Below are 23,298 nucleotides of genomic sequence, written 5' to 3'. Positions count from 1 at the left end.
AAGAATGTTGAAATATGTTTGACATTTGTGCTGGGTTGTGCTGAACGACCCAAATCCAAGTTTTGGTGATGAAGGACAGAAAGACTTTCACATTTTGCTGTAGATCGTCGAGCCCAGGAGGCGCTTAGCGGCAAATGAGCTGTTTTATGTTCTTTCTTAAAACCACAAATCAATTTCTCTATGGGGACAAATACAATATTTATCTTATCTGAATTCAAACAAGCAAACTCTGATCTGCCTGAAAATCTTGGAAAACATTGCAGGCAGACAAACCAACAAATGAGCAAGAAACCCAAACAGAGGAAGTGAAAAGTAATTGACACATATTTGATCTGAAACAGGATGTAGTCTCTAGCTCTCTGCTGCTGCTTCCTGTGCTGCTGCCTTCATCATTGCTGGGACTGAGAGTTAATAACACCAACACCAGTTAGACTCTGTTTACTAGGTCCGCTGGATTTCATTTAGGGGTAGCAGAGTGAAGGGGACTGAATACAAACACACACAACTCTTCTCTGAGTAAAACAAACATCTATATTTTTCACAGTTGTTATATGTGTTGGTCTTTTGTTTGTTTTTTTGGGGGATTTTTGTTTGAGTCAGAACTGAGTAGATAAAGTTGATTTGGAGCTCATGAGATGGTAAAGTTTGAAGTTCTGTAAGATGTGAGGTGAGGACTTCCACAGGTCAAATTTATCTTCTTGTCACGTTCCACAGATTTGTCGTCAGTTTAGGTATTTGTAGAATTTGGTCCATGGCTTTATTCTGCTCCTCAACATAGCTTTAAGAATGTTTCCCTCTGCAACAATGTGTCAGTCTGCTGCAGTCAGAAGGCAACCGCTACGACGCATGGATACATGCAGGACATCAGAGTTATCAGCTTGCAGCAGATCATGCAGGCTGACAGATATTCATCAGACAAGGCCAAGACCAGCAGCTTGTGTCAGCTGCTAGAAACAATCACACAGTGACAAAATGCTGGAATTTCTGACTGATCACAATGATGCCACTGTTGAAGATGTTTGATTTCCTTTTAGAGGTTTTTCACCAGAGCCACTGAAAACTGAAAGTCTTCACACCCATTTTGTCACATCACAACTACAAACTTTATTGTACTTTATTATGGCTCCGGATGACAGGCCGGCACAAACCAGTGCAGATAATAAAGTGGAAAGGAAATTATGCATGGTTTTAAAGAAAAGAAAACTAAAATCTTCAAAGTGAAATCTGAAAATGTGTCATGAATTTGAATTTTATTTAGAATGTGATACTTCTAGAAAGAACAAGAAAAACACTGACTGGGGGAGAGGTCCACCTTCCAACAGGACAACAGCCCTACACATGCAGGCAGAACTACAATAGATGGTTTAGAATAGATCAACGCATATCCATGTGTTAGAATGGCCCAGTCAAAGTATAGACCCAAATCCAATTGTAACACTATTTCCCTTCAACTTTGTTTGCATTGTGTTTCATATAAAATCAACATCGTCTGGCTTGAAGTTTGTGTTTGTTTAGAAGAAAAGGTGAAAATGTTCAGAAAATAAAAACGTTTGTGTTTACGGTGAGAATAAAAAGTTTTCCAGACTTCTCAGTAGCATTTCCACGTCCCTCCTGAATGAAAAACAGACTGAACAGATTCCTGAGAGGAAGCTCCGACAGGAAGAACGACGACATCAGTTCCTGTCAAATTACTGCTGCATCTGCAATCTGTCAGGATGTTTGAACCCTGCACTTCTCTCCCTGCTCATTCAAATTCAACTTTTTTTCCTTTGAAATATTTTTCAAATGGACACGATTTCTTTTAATACTGTTGCAACACAACAACATTTGACATATGTTTGTTTCATAAAATGTTTTTTTTTTAAATAAAAGTTTTATTGTGTAGACTTCCAGCTTCACTTTTCAAGTTTTTGCAATAAAATTTAATGAAGACTTTCAGTTTTTACAGGTTTTTAATTACATCATTGCCTACAAACTGCCTTATGGCGACTTTTCTAACACGGTGAACATCCAGAAGTATTCACAGATTCAACTATTTACAGATTTCCTGTGGAATACAAGTCAAAATTATTCTTGAAAAATCTGCTTATTTTGTGGATTTTTTTGTAGCACATTTCTAATGTATTAGAAAAAAAACAGTATAGGATGTTGAAATATCTTCCTGACATGCTATTGGCTGGTGTTTGGAAAGCAGCTAACCCAGGTTTAATGGCTTAGTTTTCCATTGTTTTTACTTGGTCTTGAAAGAATCCGACTCCTCCCATGAGAAAGTCTTTTGATATGATGTAAGTGCAGCAAGTTCTCACTAGAATAGCCCCATAAAGCTCTTTCGTAAGATTAAAGTTATATGTTTGGGTTTGCCATAGCGTACCGACCCACACTGACCCATATCATATCGCTCAACGGAAACAAGTCATTGGTCAACAGTTCAGTGTGTTTATGAAAAAAAATGGTAGAAAAGGCCAAACATACAGTACTTGAGTTGATTTGTTGGTAATTTGCTACATGTGCAACAAAAACAATGATCCCCTCTAATTTAAGATATGAGTTTGACTTTCAAGGCTATTTCCAAAAGTTTAGCTATGCTGTTCCAGTTAGATGAATACCATGAGACCTGCCCAGCGCTAAAATGTCTCCTGCCTTCATCTGGGAACAAATGCTGAGTCAGGCTTTTGGAAAAAACAGCATGACTCAGCATGAATGGCTCTTTTGCTCGGCTTCAGAGGACTTTTATTGCACCTTTTTATTGGTGCATTGTAAAGACAAAAAAAAAATCATGAACAACAATCTGGCGGCACCTGCAGAGTGCTGAGAACAGCTCACATTAGTTATATAGAACTACACAGCTCAGAAAATATTTTTTTAGTGATAGAACAAAGCAGAATTTTAGTGTTTCTGTCTTTTTTGTTTTTATTTTTTTAAATGAACAGGCCAAGTGCCCATCTTCTCCAGCAGCAGTTTAAATTCAGAGGTGTACATTTTTCTGGCTTTTCATCATATAGGCGTGTTTCTTCCAGCACCATATGCGGAGGCTTCTCAGTGATCAAACTAATCCCGTGGATTGAGCACAGATGACCCAGATTGCGTCTGATGTTGGCGGTTGAGGCACTCCTTTTACACACAAACGACACCTCTCTGAGAAATGCAGCCGGTGTTTAAAAGTGAACCTCCATCGGCTGCAGGAAGCAGTTTCATCTCTTACAGGAAATACAAATAAGGATTTAGAACATCTGGGCGTAATCAGATGAGGAATCTGGGACAGAATGTCATCAAATGCTCCTCACATGAGGTCCAATTATTTTGCAGGAAAAAAAAAACGCAAATTGATAAGATCCAAAAGGAATTCAACACTTGATACGCAGGAAATTTCTAAAGAGTGCAAAGGTGTTTCTGTTGCTTGAAAATTCTTAAAAATTAAAATCTAAAAGTCTAACAGGTGTGGCATGACCTCTCTACTGTGAAACTTGGCAGTGGCAGCATCATACTCTGTTCCATGTGGAGGAAAATGAGAGATGTACAGCTATCTGTCGACAGGATATTTATTTACTTATTGTGCAGAGTTAGAAGCAACCTAATTAGTCCACATGTTAATATAAGTAACGTAACTCTGGGGTAGCTGCACAGCTCAGGTGAAAAAACTAGTTCTATGAACATGTGGGAAAAAGAATACTGACACTTTCAAAGAAGGTCAGATGAGACAAAAAGAGACATTTCTGACCTTCCTACAAAACTGTAGAGAAAACTATGCAAAGTCCCTTGAACATACATTCCTTATAGTGAAACATGGTAGTGACGGCATCATGCTGTGGGCAATTTCTGTCTTGACTGAAGAAGATGACTGTATTTAACATGTCTCTCTCTCTAACGTTCCAATGCATGGCATTTTTCTGTTATTATTATTATTATCATTATTATTATTTACTTATTTAATATTTACATCATATTTAAATGACTTATATCACACTTGTAAATACACACTTTAAATTTTATTTTGCTTATTGTGTTTGCTAATATTTAACACTTTGGATGGAGTAGCTTGTCGACAAATAAGCAACATCTTCTTGGGGATCAATAAAGTATATTCTATTTGATTCTGCTTTTAAGTTTTTCACAGTTTGGCTAAAGGAAGCTTAGACAGATGGACTCTTCAATTGTACACTGTACATTTGTAGGTGCAAGAAAATAAAGGGTAGTAAATTCAAATGCACACTACACTTCAGATTTTACTGTTTAAACAACAAAAAATTACCATATATTATTTCCTAAAACTTCCACATTATGTACTACTTACTTTGTGTTTGTCATCATTAAATGCATTAAAGTTTGGGCTTATGATGTGAAGAAAATGCTGCTGTGCGGCTGTCTGGTCTGCATTCTGCGATGCTCAGCAGCATGATGGAGGAATATTTAATAAGATGAGGATATGATGGTGGAGCCGGTCTGAGCCGCCCTGATCTGCTCCAGAGCCCGCGGAGCGCCGCGCCGCTCAGCGCAGCGCCGCCCTCCGCAGCGCGGTAGCACCTGCAGCTGCTTCGCCGCCGCCTCTGCGCCTGAGCGGGCTCAGACACTCTCAGGAAACTCAAAGTCACATCTACCCCGTTCCCACGGACACACGCATCTTTTCGCGGCAAGGTCACGGAGCCCGGCAGGCAGCGCGTGAACACACACGGACGTCTACATTTCATCTGAAAGGTAACCGTGGAAGACGTCCGCGTGTCTCTGGCGGTGGTCCTGGACATTATCAGTCGGTTTGTTTGAGGACGCTGGCACGCGCTACAGTTAACAGATAGCGACCGGTTGCTGCGTTTCCTTGTTAGATTCCTGAAGACATTTTTTAAATGACGCGTCCACGTGCCCATGGAGAAAGGCGGTCATCTGAGTGTCAAATGTTAGAATTTTAAAGTCTCCTCCTGTTTAGCTCTATACAGGCCATGGGAATTAAAGCTGGCTTCATCCGGTCTCTGTCCTTACATCAGCAGCGCCGTATGATTAAGCTGCTGCGCTCACAGAGGAATCACTGCTCCACACCGTCAGTAGCAGAATTTTATGCTACTGAGCTGCCTGTAGATAACCTCATGGTGAGTTTTTGTTCATCTTCAGATAGGATGTGGTAAAAAGCAGATTCCAAGCAGCAGGTTGTCTCGGGTTCAGGATGTGGTATTTCCGCTTAGATGTAGTTATATTCTGGTTTAGCCGTCTTACTGACCTGTAGGTGAAAGGTTACAGGAATAAAGCGGTTATAAAGCGGAATGTGGACTTAGCTTCTTGTTTTAAATTTACCTCTTTCAAAATGAGCGTGACAGAGCATCATGACATCACTCTTGTGAAGTTACTCAACAGCGGCCTCTGTGGCCATAAGTTGTAAAATGAAGATATTTAATCAATGAAGTACATTTCTCTCCCATCTTTCTGAGTGTAGCATTTTATGTTTTATTTAGGCGTAGCATAATGACAAGGAGGTGAAGTGAATAATACTAATTATTTATTCTATACGACAGAATTTTGAGGGTTACATGTTTACCAGCATGTGGACATTTTGTCCTTTTTGATATGTTGAGGCATTTTTTCCTCTTATGGAATATTTTCCACAATCAGTGCGGTTTTCTATAATTCCCCCTTCTGTTTCCATTTACCAAGGTAAAAACGGTTGTCCATGTTAGAAATTTACCCCAGAAAAAGGCACTGGAAAGAAGGTAGTTTATTTATTTATTCAGTAAGGGAGTTTGAAGCATTCCCAATTGGCTGGTTGGATTTCTTTTTTCATTACAGTGGAATGAATGCAGTGAATATCCATTAACTGGCATAAGTGACCTACAGCCCCTCCCTTGGAGTTGACTTATGACTTATGTAAACTCCAAGTAAATCCTTAAAGCAGTGGTTCTTAACCTTTTTTGAGGTACCGAACCCCACAGTTTCATATGCGCATTCACCGAACTCCTTCCCGCAGCTCTGATTGGCTAAGCAATGTAACGTGATCCTCTGCAGCAAGTGATGGCAAAGCGGGGCGTCATCACGACTTTACACAGTGTGTCTTTACCTCCGCAGCAGAGGTTCCGCCGAACCCCTGAGACCGACTCATTGAACCCCTGGGGTTCGATCGAACCCAGGTTAAGAACCACTGCTTTAAAGTAAAATTTAGAGATTTAAACTATTATTGTTCTGAGATATATAAAAAACTATTACCATAGTTGATTAGTAACAGACTTTTGAGAAACCACTACTGTGTGTGTGTCTTTCAAGTCTGTTCAAGTATTAAATATCTCTAACGGCTGCAAATGTTCTCTGATTTACAAGTGATTAGGATTCATTCTCCCAGAGTAAACGCTGTGATGTTAGCTGAGGTCTATGACTAGAACAGTGGGTTGAAACACCCAGTGCAGCTGTGGTTTCTGCCGCCTCAAACGCAATAATGAAATCTGCATCAATGAAATACAGCTTGTTCAGATGTATAGCTTGTTACAGTTACAGTATAACCCGGTATGTTCAACCAATCTCAAACAGCTAAAAATAAACCAATACCTCATGTTCCCACTGCGCACCTTCTCATAGACCTCGTGGTGGTTCTGTATCTAGAGAATTCAGGTGCTGTGACATAATCATCGGTTGTAGCTTTGTTGCTGAAAGCTACACACTTTAAAGCTACACACTGAGTGAGATCTCGGTCAACACTCTGAAGAGGGTAAAGTTACTGCTCACCTCCTGGTGACATGATGGTCTTATGCTTTGGACTGTACCATGGAAATGCTTGCCAAAAACGGAGCTTTGGCGACTGAAAGTTCCATTAAGAAAAACTTACAAAAAAAATTCCTTGGGTTGTATTTTCAAAATTTCTTTTAGTACCATGGAATGGGGTAAAAAAAAAATTTGAGTGAGTTTGACCAGGACCAAACTCAGTCAGATGGCTGGACATCTGAGTCACAGTCTGTTACTTATATTAGGTAGAAGGTGAACCAGTAGAGGGAGTGCGGTGCTCTATGTCCTTCTAGGGAAACCTTTGGTCCTATCATCCATATGGATGTTACTTTGACATCTACCCCCTAGCTAAGTGATGTTTCAGACCATTTTGTGGCCTTTCCCCAAAGCAAAACTGCTTCTGAGATTCTAACAAGAACTTTGTCATACTATCTTCACCTGCTTATTTCACAGACCTCTACCCAGTCAAGCATCCGTGGGATGTGTTGGACAAATAAGACAGCTCTACCTCCCATATCTCACTGTTAACATCATTATCTTCTCTGTTGAATCTGCACACAAAGTCAAGTGTAAAAACAACACTGAGCGGGTTTATAATGGGATGTGCTGAACACCATGCTGGCCAGATGCAGCCACTTCCTGTAGCCAAGCTGGAACCTTCACAGCTCATATTCATGTGTCTGTTTTGAAGTTTCTCCTATGTAAGGGTCCTAAACAGTTCCGTTGATAATGTCTACATGTTGCGGTTTTCTGAAAAGCAGTGACCTATTTCAACATCTGTGCAGGCTCATTATACTTTATTTACAAAACCAAGTTTGATGATGGTGGTTAGGGGTAAGATGCTGCTGTCTAAGCTCTAGAGAATAGTGACATTTAATGACATTTAGCTGCAATACCACCTGAATGCATCTCAGGACAACAGTACCTGAAGAACAAAAATGGCACTTGTACCAGAAGCCATTTTACTTCTTCAGAAACTCTATCAATGTTTTATGCTCTTATTGTGTAGTTAAAAGGAAGCAGTTCTTGTTGTATTTGATTATATAAATTCTATAGTTTTTAGTTGTTTCCCGGGCGTATTGTTATTTGACTTATAGCAGCTCTGTTGGGCTGGTAACAACACTCAGTTACATTAGCAAACAGAACTTTGTGTCCTTGTCCAGGCCCGCTTGGTGTACCTACGGTTCTATTTTGGAGTCCTTGCTTTTTTTGTTATATCGGCTCACTCTTGGGTAAATTCTTTGAACCTGGTATCACTGCTATACAGATGACATTTAGTTGTAAATATTATTTCTTAACTACACTTTACTGAAGTGTTTAGTCTTAGTCAAACAGAGAACATTCGGTGGTTGTCTTCAGCTAAACGAAGAAAAATGGAAATGCTTATCTTTCCGAAATAAAGAAAAAATAAATCATTTGGAACATGTGGCACTTTTCACTCCTGCTCTTGTCATTTGATAATTATTACCAAAGTAAACAGTCGTCCTTTTCATTTGTCACTGCGTATTGCAAACCATTTTTCACAAAACGTTAACATAACCTCCATAAAACAGTAGCAGGTTATTCAATATGCTGCTGCCAGACTTCTGGCTAAATCAGAATCATTTGAGTCCCACTGCCTACAGGTCTGCAAAGGTCCGTGGTTTATTTCAGAGTGCATTTTAAGGCTCTTTTATTGACTTGGAGAGCTCTTAACCCTTAGGAGTCTTGGGTTTAAATGGCCGTTTTGTCTAATTTTGAATTTACCCTTATATTTTCACCATAAAAACTATTTTCATTTCCTTGTTTAATGGGCAGGACGCAAAACTTCGACATGCATACTTTTAATCAATAGGTCTTGATTTAATAGGTACTTAGTGGTGTTTATATTATGAAAGGTTCTCTATAAATAAGGTTTTAGTTACTAACTTACAGCAGTAGAAACACCTCAATCCTCTGACCTTGTCCATGAGGTCAGAGAGGTGTGGCAGTAAGAAAGCCCTGGATTGGCTGCTGAACATAGCTGAACAGCCGAAGGGGAACTTTCCATTCCAGGCTCTTGTTCAGGAATTAGCTCATGATCTTCAAAGTGCAGAGGCTGAACATTCAGCAGAATGGGTGTTATCACCTGAATGTATTTAACAGACAGACAGAAGCTTTCAGAAGGGGCTGCTGTCTCTCTGCCCGTTCTCCTGCGCTCTCCAACTCAAGGTCAAGTGTGTTTGCCTGAACCATCGTGACGAACAGACCGTTGTGTTTACTGTAAATGGTCTGTGCTTCAGTCCAACCTTCAGAGTCCATAATTATGTTAATCATGAATTCTTTGTCAAACAAAATGAGTGCTATTACACTGAGGTAACCTTAGAACTAAGCTTACGTTGCCATAACTTTAAGTCCCAGCATGAGACTCAGTTGAAGGGGGGGTGATCACGTTGGAACCCGCTGGCTGTAGGGGTCGGGTTACCGCTTTGTCAAGCCTGTTCATCAGATTGCTGTTCAACTGAAATGCTAAAAGTCTGATTTTCTGTAACGTTCTGGTTAGAAGACGGCCCTTAGTCAGGCTTTTTGTTGGAAAAAGATGGCTCCAGGTTGTTCAGAGTTTACAAACCTGTGGCACCATGGTACTCATGTCCTCCCTCTATGACTCAAAACTGCTTTCTATTTCTGTTCAGTCTTTCTGATGCTGTTGTAATGATATTAGATATAACTGAATTTGTTTGATTGGATGAATCGCTCAACTTCTGTCCTTGTGACGTGCTTCACTTGGGTCAATTTTAGCGCGTGAGATTGTCCGTGAGATTTCAAGATATATTAATGATGATGCACAGAGTCTAACAAATGCATTTGTATTATGATTGCAAACAACTACTGCAACAACTACTTCCTGTCATCTTCCTGGTTTGCGTCAGTAGAACATCAGGTTGTTGACCATGTGTCTCGTAGGATGTGAAAAAATTGTCTCCATTGTAGTGTTGGGAAATAAACCAGTTCTGATTCAGTCAAAAATTAAAAAAATAAAATAAAAATACACCTCATTCTAGCGGCAAAACATTTACTGAAAAACAAGGTTGTTTTTTTTTTAATTGACGTATATCCATTAAGCAGTTTCATTTTTGAAATCTCAAATTGCACAATCATATTCTCACAGGTCATATGGTCAAGGACCTGTGAGAATAAATTCAACCGCTCACTGCTTTTCAGGACCTGCATCACCATATGAAAATGGGCAATTTAATTTGATTCTGAAAGGAGGTGTGCTCTTAGAAATAGCAAATAGATTTTTTAAAAATTGTTGTAATCATATGTACATGTCATTAAAACCAAAATATCATCTTTTTAAGAAAAAAAGGTCATATTTTTAGATGTTATCTAGAAGAAACGGGGTGAAGAGAGTCATAGTGAGCCCCTTTATGCCTGACAAGACATAAAACTGGTTAGAACAAGAAAACTTTCTAGTTTTAACCAGACACCACTTCTGAATTGAATTCCAAGCTCCTACGGTAAAACACTTCCTTAGTTTTGAACTTTTACAGACTGGATCACATTTTTAGGTCAGTTTGTGTCAGTTTAAATCAGCTGATTTAATCCAGTGCCTTGACAGAGTTCCACTAGAACTCTGTCAGAACCATCCAGTGAAGGACACAGCAGAGATGGCCTTATTGACTGTGGCCGTTGGAAGCAGCATAAGGATATGTTGACATTGTAATGACAGAGTCACTTTGCTTTGCTTGACTTCCTCTGCACTCAAATGGCTCATTTATGAACACGTTCTGCAAAGCCACACTGTTCCCTTTTTAAACTCTACCCGCTGCTCTTTTTATGGTCATTCTATTTGGAGCTTCATATTCAAACCCATCAACTTAAGCTGCTTATCGATTACAAGAAACCGGCATGCATTGTCGTTGTGTTCAGTCCAAACCAGCATCTCTGCTGAGAGCTGCTGTCTGTAATCTGATTAGCATGGATTAGATCCTCTGTGTGGAGCTGTAGGGGAAAAAAAGCTTAATCTCTAACTTTGATTAAAACAGAAATACAAGGGACTGATACTCCAAATTACACTCGGCTGAGGCACAATCTTTTCCCCAGCTATGAAGTCATGCTCCCAGTAAAGCCATTTGAAGCTGTAAAATTCTCACTCTACAGTTCAAGAACACTCGTAGTATGGTTAGTAACAGTTCTAAATTGCTCTTGGTCTCATATCAATTAATCCTGTGATGGATCCAGATCCAGACCCCTTTAACTGCTGGATTAACCTGCCACGACTTCAAACATTATCATAGAAAATGGATATAAAGTCAAATTATTGATGCATTAGTTTTATGGTACAAAGTAAAAGCTGCCAGAAACTAAAAGACTTAAAGGGAGAGTAACTCTGCCTTTAGGTATCTGCCTTGTATTTCAATGGCTTTAGGAAAATAATCATTGTACTGTCATCTTTCTCTGAATCTGTTTCTGTATCAATTTTTTGAAATTGTAAAAAAATGTAGTTTGGTAGTTAAATCTTTATGCCACCAGACAAAACATTCAGAACAATTTCTTGTTTACAATGTTAGATTAAAAGTGCTTAATACTGTGATAGTTTGAACTGATATGGATATCATTACTAAATCTCATTCTACCCTATGCAGACATTCAGTCAGCACTGATGAATATTCACTTACTTTTTGCAAGCTAAATGCTTGGATTGGCTCCTCAAGCAAGGTTATCTGCTTTCGAAAGGGTAGCTATGTAGCTCTATTTTTTTTACATTATTTAATCAATCACTCAATCAAATTTTATTTGTACAGCACATTTCAGCAACAAGTCATTTCAAAGTGCTTTACATCGTAAAAACACATATAGAAGCATCATCTTTACATATCGGCTTGTACTAATGATCACCCAGTCATCTAAATATAATACCTTGATTCATTTATTTCAGTCAAAATCTCCCTTCATTAAGACAAAGCAAATCGTATTTGTCAAAGTCATTCCAGTGTGTGTTCAGGTAACTGCTGCTTTATATAGTCTGACCTGGTTTTATTACAACCTGAACAGATTAGAGCAGGAAGTAAAGCAGCCTGCTCTCTCTAACATCGTTGTCACGAGTCATTCCGTCAGTCTGACAAGTGAAGAGTCATCCTGCCGGTTCTGTTTGAACTGGCTGCTTTCAGGTACACACACTCCGCCTCGTTCCAGGCCACACACTTCACTCTGCTCTCGATCTAGGGAATTTAATGGCGAGAGATAAGAAGACAAATCAGTGAATAGTTGTTTAATAAGTTCACTTTGGACATGTTTAACCAGATGTTTGGAACTGAAGCGACTCTGAGTGGCTAAACAGTTTTCCTTCATGGCAGACAGCAGAGAGCACAGTAGAAATAGTTTATAAAGGTAAGTCGAATTTTGAGAAACTTCAGGTTTTTTCTGCTGTTGTCTTTGATTTTATTGTATATTTCTAATTTAAATGATAAAAAAGCAAATGAACAGGTTGAAGTTACGTACTTATGTCTACATATTGCTCCATTTGACTACAATTTATTAGGATAATTATTAGTTAATTATCCTATTAAATTAGACTTTCATCATAAAGTTTTATTTATTGCTGCAGTTTGATTCAAAACCTCAAAATTTCCATTGATTTATTACACAGAGTCAGAATTTGTGGTTATTTCTCTTCATTTTCATGGTTGTGGCTTCCATGAAAATGAATGAAACACAAAATTCTGTTTCTCAGGTCAGCAAAAAAAGATTTTTAGTCATGAAGCATTTTATTCTGGACTACAAAATCATGACCTGATGGCTGTCCAATCACTGACTCACTCCATGCCTTAAAAATGCATTTGAGTGCTGTATCCAATCATATCAATGGAAAGTTAAATGGAAGGAAAAAAGTAGATGGTCTTAGTCTCAAGGGGAATCTGAATTAAATTTAAGAATTTGGGGGAGATGTGTAATCTGTAGACTGGACTGTTGATAAACATACATATGATCCCAGTATTACCTTTGGTAAATTCCCACCTTTAAAATGCTCAGACATGATCCCGCTCATGTATAGTTAAAGCACGTTAAACTGACTTTCCTCAGGTTTGCATGTCATCTTACTATGCAAACACGCTAACTGGCTGATAGCTTGTAAAAGCAAAGCGGTCTGCCAGCATTTTAACCTAATTCCAATCCAAAGCAACAGCTGACTGATAATGAAAACCTGAAAATATTTGGTATTACCTCCACAGTTTACAATGCGTCTGTGAACAGGTTGTTGGTAATGAAGGTGTGTTTGCTCAGAAACATTCCACCTGACCTGATTTTACCTTTCTGTCACCTGACCCCTCCCCCCCACGTAGTAATGTTTCCATTATCTCCTGAGGAGGGAGGTGTTCAAGGTGAACTGGGGGTGGGGCCTGCTCTCTCAGGTACATTGAGTTCAAGCAAACACACACACGGTGTATGCATGTGTGTGTGTGAGCGTGTGCATGTGTGTGTGTGAGCGTCAGTGTGTGTGTGTATTTTTTGTGCACCCGGACATGGAGCTTCGGAATGTGGCTTTACGCCTGCCTGCTGTCACACCTGGATGACAGGAAAGAAAGAGCTTTTATTGTCTCCTGGATGTGTGTGTACTGTACACACAGCTTCAGGTCTGACTGTAATAATCAGGGACATTTCCCTGTAAACACACTTTCTAAATGGTAACTGTAGCAACTGATAGTGCTGCTGAATTAGGCTCATCTTAGCATCATAAACGAGCTCAGGAACTTCAACTGTGAAATAAAAGACTGTTTTAGCTCATGATGAAGGTCTTGTCCAAAGTCTCAGTCAGAACAATGAAAGGTGCAAATTTATGAAAAACAATCCACAAAACTACAGCTTATTACCTACGTTTTCTTGATTTTCCTTGTGTTTTTTATGTGTCTCTACAGTGAAAACTCAGCGTTAAGGTGGGCCAGTGATGCCACCCCCCACCACAGGTGCTGCCGTGCCCCCACCGGATGGTGGGTGGGGGTGGGCGGTGGTGCTGGGATCCTTCATCTCCATCGGATTCTCCTACGCCTTCCCCAAAGCCATCACAGTCTTCTTCAAAGACATCCAGATCATCTTCGATGCATCCTACAGCCAGGTGGCCTGGATCTCCTCCATCATGCTAGCTGTCATGTATGCAGCAGGTAAGTAGTCCTGAAAGCGAAAGCATCTGCTGTCATCTATAAACCTCTCACATGTTAGACAGAACTCATGTTTAACATACTTATCTGTACTTTAGATAGGACCGACAACGTAGCTTAATATGTGTTAAAGTGAAACTGTTTACTGATTTAGATTTTGAAATAGATATGATCAACTGTAGTCATTTAAAATGACTGTAAGGCTAGGAAGTAGCCTTTAGCATTGCGAGCTGCTAATGCTGCGTTGCTTACAACACCACAGGGCAAATCAAAAACTAATTCTTTTCTTCTTCAAAAATAAGAGTCTTAAACAAAGACACAACCTAAACCACATTGATATTTGGGTCCAATAATAATAACTTTTATTTGTGACAAATCAAGAGAAGAAATAGCATTCTGGATAAAACTGAACAGATCTCTTTATGGCGGGAAGTTAAATCTGAAGTCATATTTCCTCCCAGATTAGCCTAGTTTAATTAGCTTAGCTTGTCAAGCTAAGCTAATTATTAGCAAAATAATTAAGCAGTAACATATTGGACAAGTTCAAACTTTAATATGCTTTTATAGACAAAGAGTAATTGGCATTAAATTTATGTCTTCTTACTAACCAAAAAACTGATTTTAGATTATCAGAATCAGCTTTATATGATTGTGTGAGGCAAAGAATATTTGACTTCAGATCTACTTTTGCTCACAATGAAGACAATTAAAATATAAACAAATACATAAACATTTTTTGTAACTAGGTATATATACATTGTTTTTGACAAAAGAAGTTGGTTTTTGTAAAGAGGGCTTTGTAGCGCCGTCCTAGAGGTAAAAGTCCGAACAGTTTGTGTCCAGCATGTGTTTGGTCTGCAGAGATGTTAGCTGCCCTTTTCCCGACCCTACACCTGAACAAGTCCCTTTTGGCAGAGAGTAAAACGATGGAAGTGACTGTCACGACTAGAGTTCAGGCCTGGTGGTTTGTACAATATCAACTACAGATCTCAATCACGATCAGTGATTTTAGTTAATCCCTGATGGATTAACTAAACCCTGCTGAAAATCTGGGTAAGGCAGCCAATCAGACGACAGGTGACTGAAACATTAGACGCTTCTGACTGGTGGGAAATGATCGTGAGCCGGACATGGGCCCCGGCATATTGGTCTGCGTTCAGCAGATCGCTCACCCAGGCCCACCATGGCTGCCATCTGCCCATGCTGTAATCCTCCAATCAGAGCCTCTGCTGCTGCCGCCATCTGTGCCGGTCAGGAACAAGCATGATGAGGCTGGATAGTTGGACACAGCAGATAGAAGAACAAAGAGACATTTAGTAAATCTTAAAAAGTATGTTGACGATGCAGTGCAGGCTATATTTGTTGTGGTCTTTTATTTGCAAATCCAGACTTTCTGGAGGGATCCACAGTGGATATGATGGCTACAAACTGGAGGGGATGTGTCTGATTGTTCATCATGGGCAGTATTCATTAGCTTAAACTCTGAAGCTGTGAGAAAACACTTCAACGCCGACAAGGTTGGCTGCTTGTTGCTCATTATCGGCCTGCCTCTAACAGACTGCAGCGGGGGAATAGCTGCAGATAAGTGGTCAGATCCCGACTCTCAGATCTCCTTTTTAAAGCTTTCCACAGACTGAATGTCATTATCATGTGTTGACTCCGTCAATATGTGCAGGTACTAAGTGAGTGGCTCTTGTTACTCACTCATTCATATTGATTGAACTCATCAGCTATTCATTAAACACCTGCTCTCTTGTCCTGCCTATTACACTGGCGATTCCATCACTCTGAATGTTTAACACCTTTCTAATTCCCCTGCAGCTGCTTTTTGTGTGCTGTTTACACAGCGCCGCCATTACCGGGAGGCTAGCTGGTAATGAGCCAAGCAGCAGACACCAGCAGGTAATAATCCAGTCCTTCCAAATGGCCGAAAAGACCTTTTCCCTTATTAGCACTGCCCTGTGCTAACCTTGTCTACAACATGCAAAACTAAGAGTCAGCTGCACAAACAAAACAGCCTTAAGAAATGCTTGACCAGTTATATTTTCACAGTTCTTTATTTGCTTCAGGAAGTTAAAATTGTACAAGTAAATTAAATGAGATGTTAGATTTAAGAATTTTTAGGAGTGGCGTCTATCACTGGATGAGAGGTGGGGGACCCCTATGTCACCCTTTAAAGTGATGGACCTAATTTAACAGAGATCCAACCAGGTAGTGGTAGTAGTCTCACAATGAGTGGAATGTGTGATTGTAGTTTAAAGACTACTGTGTGTGTTCATCAGTATTCCTGGCTACCAGGACAGCATGAAGACAAAACAAGTCAGAGAAACGTTTATTGAAAAGTATAAGTCAGGGGATGGATAGAAAAAAATGTTTTGTTCAATTGTCATTATTTTGTGGAAATCAGTTTGCACTTTAACATCAGAGGACGAATACGTTTTATAGACACTGTTTATGTTATGAGTATAAAATGCTACCTCTGGGTCAAATATAGCCAGAGGCAGCAACTTTGCCTATCTGGTGCCACAGCTCGACGTGGTAATGCCACTCTTCAGTTCCTGAACTCTAAAGCACCAACAAAATTCAAAATGACTCCTTTGACTTCTGGAATCAGCCACGTGGTTTTCCTCCTTGTTTCCTGCGAACCTTTTAGTCATGTTCTCACCACTCAGCCATGTATGCAGACTGACTAAAGTCTACCTCTTCAGGATTTGTTGTCCAAGTGGTTATGTAGACGATCTGTCAAACGAAGTGACTTCTAAACAAAATGCTTCAGTAGAATGAGGTGTGGTGACACTGACAGGTTATAAAATTAGCAGTCGGAAACTTCAGACAGAAACTCTCGCAGCTATCCAACCTAGTTAAAACACGTAGTATGTCGTGACGTGTTTGAACTTTCCAGTGTAGCAGTGTGATTAAGATCAATATGGAGCATTTGTTGTTAGACTGAACTGTTGAATTCATGTTCAGTCATGGAAAGTCTAAAGTCATGGAACATTTAAAACCAGCAGCTGCCTGATAGAAGCCAACATATCAACTACATGTTTTTGTTTCTTTATCTTCCAGCTTATCCTCCCTTTAACAGGAAGCCCGTTTTTTTCATGTGCACTTAGCCTCTACTTTATTACTTGCTAACACAAATAACATGGCAGCAACTTAACATATTTAGGCATCTAGATGTGGTGAAGTAATACTCAAGTTTATGCTAATGTTGGAAAAACACAATTTAGCAATTGTTTTGTTTCCATTAAATATGAAACGCAATTATTGTAGCATGTGACTAGTTTGTTCTCCTGATAAGTCATTAAAAAACATGCTGCACCATCATCCTCCTACCACTTCCTGTCGTCTTCTTCTTCGTGGTTTACACCAGCGGCAACATCCTGTTGTTGAGCATGTGACTCGTGTGATGTGGAAAAGTGTTTCTATTGTAGTTTTGCGAAATACACAAATTTTGATACAACCAAGAAAAGACAAAAAAAAAAAACACCTCATCCTAACACCAAAACCTTTTATTGATTTTTTTTTTCTTTCAAAATTGTCATCCTTCCATGAAGCAAGTTTATTTTCAAAATGTCAAATTTTGCAATTATATGGTCAATGGAAACTCACCTAATGACACATGGTGATGGTCTAATAGGACCATGATGGCTTTCTGTTCACTACTACTCATGAAATGTGTAGAGCTGCTCCATGCCGAGACAAACAGGCCGGTACAGTGGAGGTCCTGGGATAGTTCTGGGTTTTGGTCCACTGAGAAATGAAGTCAACCTCTTTTTGCAAAACGCTTGTCGTCTCCCAGCCAGAAATGGCGTAATCAGCCGAGTCCTCATCATTGCCAATTTCAGGTCCCCCCCCCTGAGAATACAAATGGTAATGAGGGAAGCTTTCCTCAAGGTCGGGAAGAGATTCCTCAAGAGCGACTTCAGCGATGACTCAGAGTCGTCTGTGGTTTTTTATTATGAACTGCTAGGAATATAACTCATCTTCCAGGTGGTAGCAAAAATATTAGGCTAAGAAAGTACCAAAAAAAAAAAAAAAAAAGAAATTTCATGCTCAGGTTGCCACTCATGCACTCAAAAGTTTAGCAGACTCCAGTACTAAAAGCTGCATAGTCTTTATTATTGTAAATAAATCAATAAAGCTGCAATTTGTCTCCCTCTTTATAATAATAATAAAGAGGAAAATAATTTTGTCTTATGTTAATTATAAGACAGAAATATTTTGATTCTGACAATGATCGAAAACATAAAGTCAGGCTAGTTTCTTATGTGAAAAAGTAAATCTAACGCAACAGAGAGACGTAGAAACGGGTCTGATTAGTTGTTCAGTTTGTTGGAGTTTGTAGCTCATCTGACAGGATGATATTGTTGCTAGGCAGCTAACATGTTCCTCTGATGCTGACAGAGTGATTACACACGGCCGCTCATCGCTCACAGATTTGAAGCGATAATATGAAAAGGTCGCTGGTAGCAGACATTGCTTGTTGTTTCCAGTCTTCAGATTAAATCCTTCAGTGTACGCCTCTGTGTGCTTTCTGTTTATTCGCTGCAGGTCCCATCAGCAGCATACTGGTCAACACGTACGGCTGCAGACCCATCGTCATGATGGGCGGCTGCCTTTGTGCCGTGGGCATGATCTCAGCGTCCTTCTGCACCAACGTGATGCAGCTTTACATCTGCATCGGTGTCATCGGAGGTAAGCCTGTCCACTTCAGGAAGTCCATGTTGAGACGGTGGGATTAGCCTCCACCTCGCTAAGGAGAAGTTAAAATAAAACTGGTGTAGCAAGAAACATGTTTGCATCATTTAATCTGTTTAGTCATTGTACTGCTCTTTATTTTTAGATTAGATTATTTTATCTTCCAACTTTCTATTATGGACGTCTAGCAAATTACAATATACTAGACTGAATTTATTACCCGAAAACAGCTGAAGATGTTAATAAGCATAAATCTAATATTGAGACACTACAACAAGATAAAGTTTAGCTTATAGCATTTAAAGTTTGTGTAGGAGCTAGCAGCCATTAGCAGAATACTGAACGGGTTGATAACAGCTGACTCCACTTTTCACTATATGGTGAGAAACTTATGTTATTAAACAAAAAAATCACCAAAAACACATTAGTAAAAAGCTACAAAAATATCTAGGAATGTGTTCCTCTCTGGTGCTAAATGCTAACATTAGCAAGCAGAAGCTTAGCAATGGCTTTGCTTAGACAGCTTAGACAGGGCTGGGAAACCCTGTTCTAGCAGTATTTATGTATTTACTGTAAAATATATATATATAAAAAAAAATTTGATAAAAGGAACTTTAATAGTAATCACAATATAACTTTAAAATGATCCCAACACAATGTGTGTAGGTTAAAAATGAAGGCAGCTTCAATCTTTTATGAGCTAAAATGTTTGGGTGATAATTAGTTGTATTCATTCTATAAAAAAAAAAGTATAATCCTATTTGACGTTTCCATGACACAAACAATCTTTAATATGTAATTTAACTGACTTGTCATACTGTTATTATGCAGCCAAACGGTCATAGATGTTACTGTGGAGTTTGTTTATATTAAAAACAAGAAACTACTGTATTTTGGAAACTCAAATGCATTCAGCGTCATGGTTACATTTTGAAAGTGAAATAGAAACGGTTACCAGTTTTTGACAGAAACTACATATGAAATCAGACGGTCTTTAGAATATAAGTTCTTGAATACATCACGTATTATTTGTTTTATTTGAAAGGAATGTACTTCTCTTCATCAAATGAAAGTTTCAACAGTAATTTAGAAAAAAGTAATGATAATCTGTGTATGTTACTTTACTTGGTTTCTTGAGGACTAATCATTGCTGAATATCCTTTTTATGTACATCTTTGCAGGACTTGGACTGGCCTTCAACCTGCAGCCAGCGTTGACGATGATAGGCAAATATTTCTTTAAGAAGCGCCCCATTGCTAATGGGTTAGCGATGGCAGGCAGCCCAGTCTTCCTCAGCACTCTTGCACCTCTCAACCAGTACCTCTTTAACCAGTTTGGATGGAGAGGCAGCTTCCTCATCCTGGGTGGGCTGCTGCTGAACTGCTGCGTGGCCGGCTCCCTCATGAGGCCGCTTGGACCGCCGCCCGGCAAGGTCAAGAAGGACGAGGCGCTGGCCGCCGTCACCACTACAACTGAAAAGCGCACCCTCTGGCAGATAGTCAACAAGTACCTGGACCTGACGCTGTTCAAGCATCGGGGCTTCCTCATCTACCTGTCAGGCAACGTCATAATGTTCCTGGGTTTCTTTGCACCCATTGTCTTCCTCGCTGCCTATGCCAAAGACATGGGTGTGGATGAATACTCTGCTGCCCTCCTGCTCTCAGTCTTGGCTTTCGTGGACATGTTTGCCAGACCCTCCATGGGGCTGCTGGCCAACTCACGATGGGTTCGCCCCAAGATCCAGTATTTTTTCAGTTTCGCTGTGCTGTACAATGGGGTGTGCCATATCCTTTGCCCACTAGTGGAAAGCTACACTGGCCTGGTGGTGTATGCAGTATTTTTTGGCTTTGCTTTTGGCATGGTAAGCTCAGTGCTGTTTGAGACATTGATGGACCTGGTTGGAGCTCCGAGGTTCTCCAGTGCTGTGGGACTCACAACAATTATAGAGTGCTGCCCTGTTCTCATTGGTCCACCATTGGCAGGTAGTTTTCCTGTCTTTGAACACTTTTTGTTTGTTGGTTTGTTTTAAATGTAATATTGACTTGATGACCTCACTTGCATGCAACTCAACCGTCTTTCGCTCTCTCTTTCAGGGAAACTTGTCGACGTCACCAAAAATTACAAGTACATGTATTTCTGCTGTGGTAGTGTTGTCATCCTGGCGAGTATTTGGCTTTTCATTGGAAACTTCATTAACTACAGACTCTTGGAGCGTGAGCGTAAGCAGGTGGAGATGTACAAACGAACTGAGACGGAAGATCCCGACCGAGTTCGAAATGAGAAGGAGGCTGACGGTGCGGCCCAGGCCTCCGAAGACCTGACCGACCAAAACCAAACAGATGCAGAGCCCATGCAAAGAGAGACCAACATTTAAAACCGTTCTGCACTGCCAAACCTTGACCTTCACCCCAGCTGCAGTCGTTCAACACTTTCAAGTATAAATCAACTGGGCTCCAAGCCAAGAGTTGCCTCTCACTGATCAACCACACTCTGGTTGGGGCACTCCTTGGTACTTCTCTGAAAATAACTGCCAAAGCAACCATTGTGTTGTAGGGAAGGTGAGGTACAGTATCTGTTTATAATAGCGCACTGGCTGTGACTACAACTGTAAAAAAAAAAGGTGGTAAACATAAGAAACTTACAGACAAAACTTCCTATCTTTTCCACCCTAATTCTACATAAGTGCGATCTCTCTGGGACACTGCAGATATGCTGCTGATTTTAATGTACTTAAGGTCCATCCACTGGAGTGTTTTTTTATTCATGAAATAAATAAATTACTTTGATTCACTTTGACTGAATTGAAACCACCCAGGTTCAAACACCCAAAAGCTACATCAGTCTGTTATTCTGGTTTCACCTGGTTTCCAATATGAAGAAAATACAAGCGAGATGCTCTCCACAGTTTAAAGACCCTTCAGAAATTCAATCAGTGTGCGAATTAAATAAATCAAACATAGATCCAGTTGTAAAAAAAATACATTGGGTGCATTCACATCAGCCTTCTATAGTCTGCTTTAATCAAAGTCTACTTTGTCTAGAAAGTCCAGTTTGTTTGGTCAGGTGTGAATGAGCTCAGATATGGACCAAAAAGTTGAACTTGGGGTCTTGTGTGTCAGTGATTATTTCTCAGTCAGTAATTTCTGTGAAAGCAAATTTCACAACACATTATAGCTTCACCTAACACCAAACCATTTAATGGTATTGGTGGTACACAACTCCCTTATCCAAGAAGACGTCAAAAGCCTCTGCACTCAAAGTGACCTTCTACAGAACAACGCTCAAAATACACAACGAGGAAGTAACTTACTGTGGTTTCCTGCATCACTGCTGCAAAAGTGAATATGTTTGATCTTATTTTTGGCAACCAACATAGGCCAGGCCACATGACAGATATTAGGACAGTATGTATCATAGACTCAAGTCATGAAAACAGACACTTCTGAGTTGACTTAAATTTGCATCTTGAAACGTCAATACTTGACTTAGACTTTAGATCTTGGACTCTTTATTTCATGTAATAAGGCATGAAAATAAGCTGTTAAGTGCAATGCTTTATTTGTGCTTGACAGGTTCGTGGGGCACAGGGCGTTGAAATTGCATCATTTTAATAACCACGCCCCTCTACGTATTGTCCGTGCGGACTAAATTTTCGACACCATGCACTTCGGAAACTTAGTAAATACGCAGAGAGTTCACGAAAAACATGATGGACAAGCAAGAGCGCCTCCTGGTGGAGGTTCGAAAAGACAGACACCATAATGATTCGAACCATGACGACAATAATACCACTCATGGTAACCGTGTTTTTAATAGGTGCCCTACACTGCCTCCTACAGTCTGGGAGAGTATTGGCAACAGTGGAGATGAGAATAAGAATAAATACTGCAGAAATGGTAGCAGTTTGATTCCACCTGTAAATCATTTGAGTTAATGATTTACTCTGTGGGTTACCATTGAGTATTAAAATATTGTTTGTCATATTAACATCACAAAACGAAGATCTGAAGGAACATTAATATCACAGCATATTTATGTTTTTGTTTTCTGCTGGAAACCGAAGCAGCACATTTTCTAACGTTTTCTTCACCTTTCTCTTTTAAGTTGCCATGAAAACTGGGGGGTGGGGGGGGCGAGGGGAGATGACAAAGCAAAAAATAGCAATTGGTGTCAGAGACAAAATTAGCTAAAGTATAGCTAATTTTTCTCCTTTTTGTATTTTGATGGAGTAAATGTTGACAGTGTTGCCACCTACTGGCCTGACATGGGTATTTCAGAATTTATCAAGAAATGCTGCTTTGGATGCTGATTTTTTTTGTCTTCAGACACTATAAAAAGAGTTTTAACAGAATAAAACTGACTCCGACTGGGTTCCCCAGTTACTGTAAAACTGAACAGATGTGGTCACAGCTGGTGATGCTGGTATCCATATATTACTCTGTCCTCCAGAGCACTGTAAAGCTGTGCTGTAAAACCTGTGCAAACCTTTGATCAAGTCATAAAAAATGCTGCATTAACCGTCTTGGGTACAGTAGCCCCACTCTCATATCAAGTATGCTGCACTAAATGTCAAATTGCCACACTACAACCCCTGACATTGTTTTAAAATTGCTGCAATTCACTGAATTTAATTACGGTTGAATGTAATTTCCTCTGTGGGCCTTAATAAGGTATTAATGACCAAAACCCCATCTGTGTATTGGGGGCCGTCTACAGGCAGAGCCCATGAGCAATACACTCTCTCTCATATTAATGCAAATATACAGGGAAATGTGTTTCTAGTGGC

The 23,298-nt window shown here is 39.8% G+C and overlaps 1 protein-coding gene across 4 annotated transcripts; it reads left to right on the top strand.

The window, feature by feature from the left end:
• Nucleotides 1-4,479: 4,479 nt before the first annotated feature.
• zgc:165507 (monocarboxylate transporter 2) lies at nucleotides 4,480-21,482 on the top strand. 4 transcript variants are annotated; one of them, XM_007573083.2, is made up of 5 exons: nucleotides 4,480-4,692; nucleotides 13,572-13,814; nucleotides 18,366-18,509; nucleotides 19,694-20,494; nucleotides 20,606-21,482. In XM_007573083.2, the coding sequence occupies exons 2-5, from the start codon at nucleotides 13,601-13,603 to the stop codon at nucleotides 20,884-20,886; spliced, it is 1,440 nt and encodes a 479-aa protein (XP_007573145.1). In that variant the 5' UTR covers nucleotides 4,480-4,692; nucleotides 13,572-13,600; the 3' UTR covers nucleotides 20,887-21,482. The 4 variants fall into 4 exon arrangements, with proteins under 4 accessions (XP_007573145.1, XP_016516684.1, XP_007573146.1 ...); XM_016661198.1 differs by lacking the exon at nucleotides 4,480-4,692 and adding an exon at nucleotides 4,735-5,078; XM_007573084.2 differs by lacking the exon at nucleotides 4,480-4,692 and adding an exon at nucleotides 11,834-12,045.
• The last annotated feature ends 1,816 nt before the right edge of the window (nucleotides 21,483-23,298 follow it).

Source organism: Poecilia formosa, unplaced genomic scaffold (assembly GCF_000485575.1).
Source record: "Poecilia formosa unplaced genomic scaffold, Poecilia_formosa-5.1.2 Scaffold318, whole genome shotgun sequence".
NCBI classification, from domain to species: domain Eukaryota; kingdom Metazoa; phylum Chordata; class Actinopteri; order Cyprinodontiformes; family Poeciliidae; genus Poecilia; species Poecilia formosa.
This window is presented reverse-complemented; position numbering and strand designations above follow the sequence as displayed.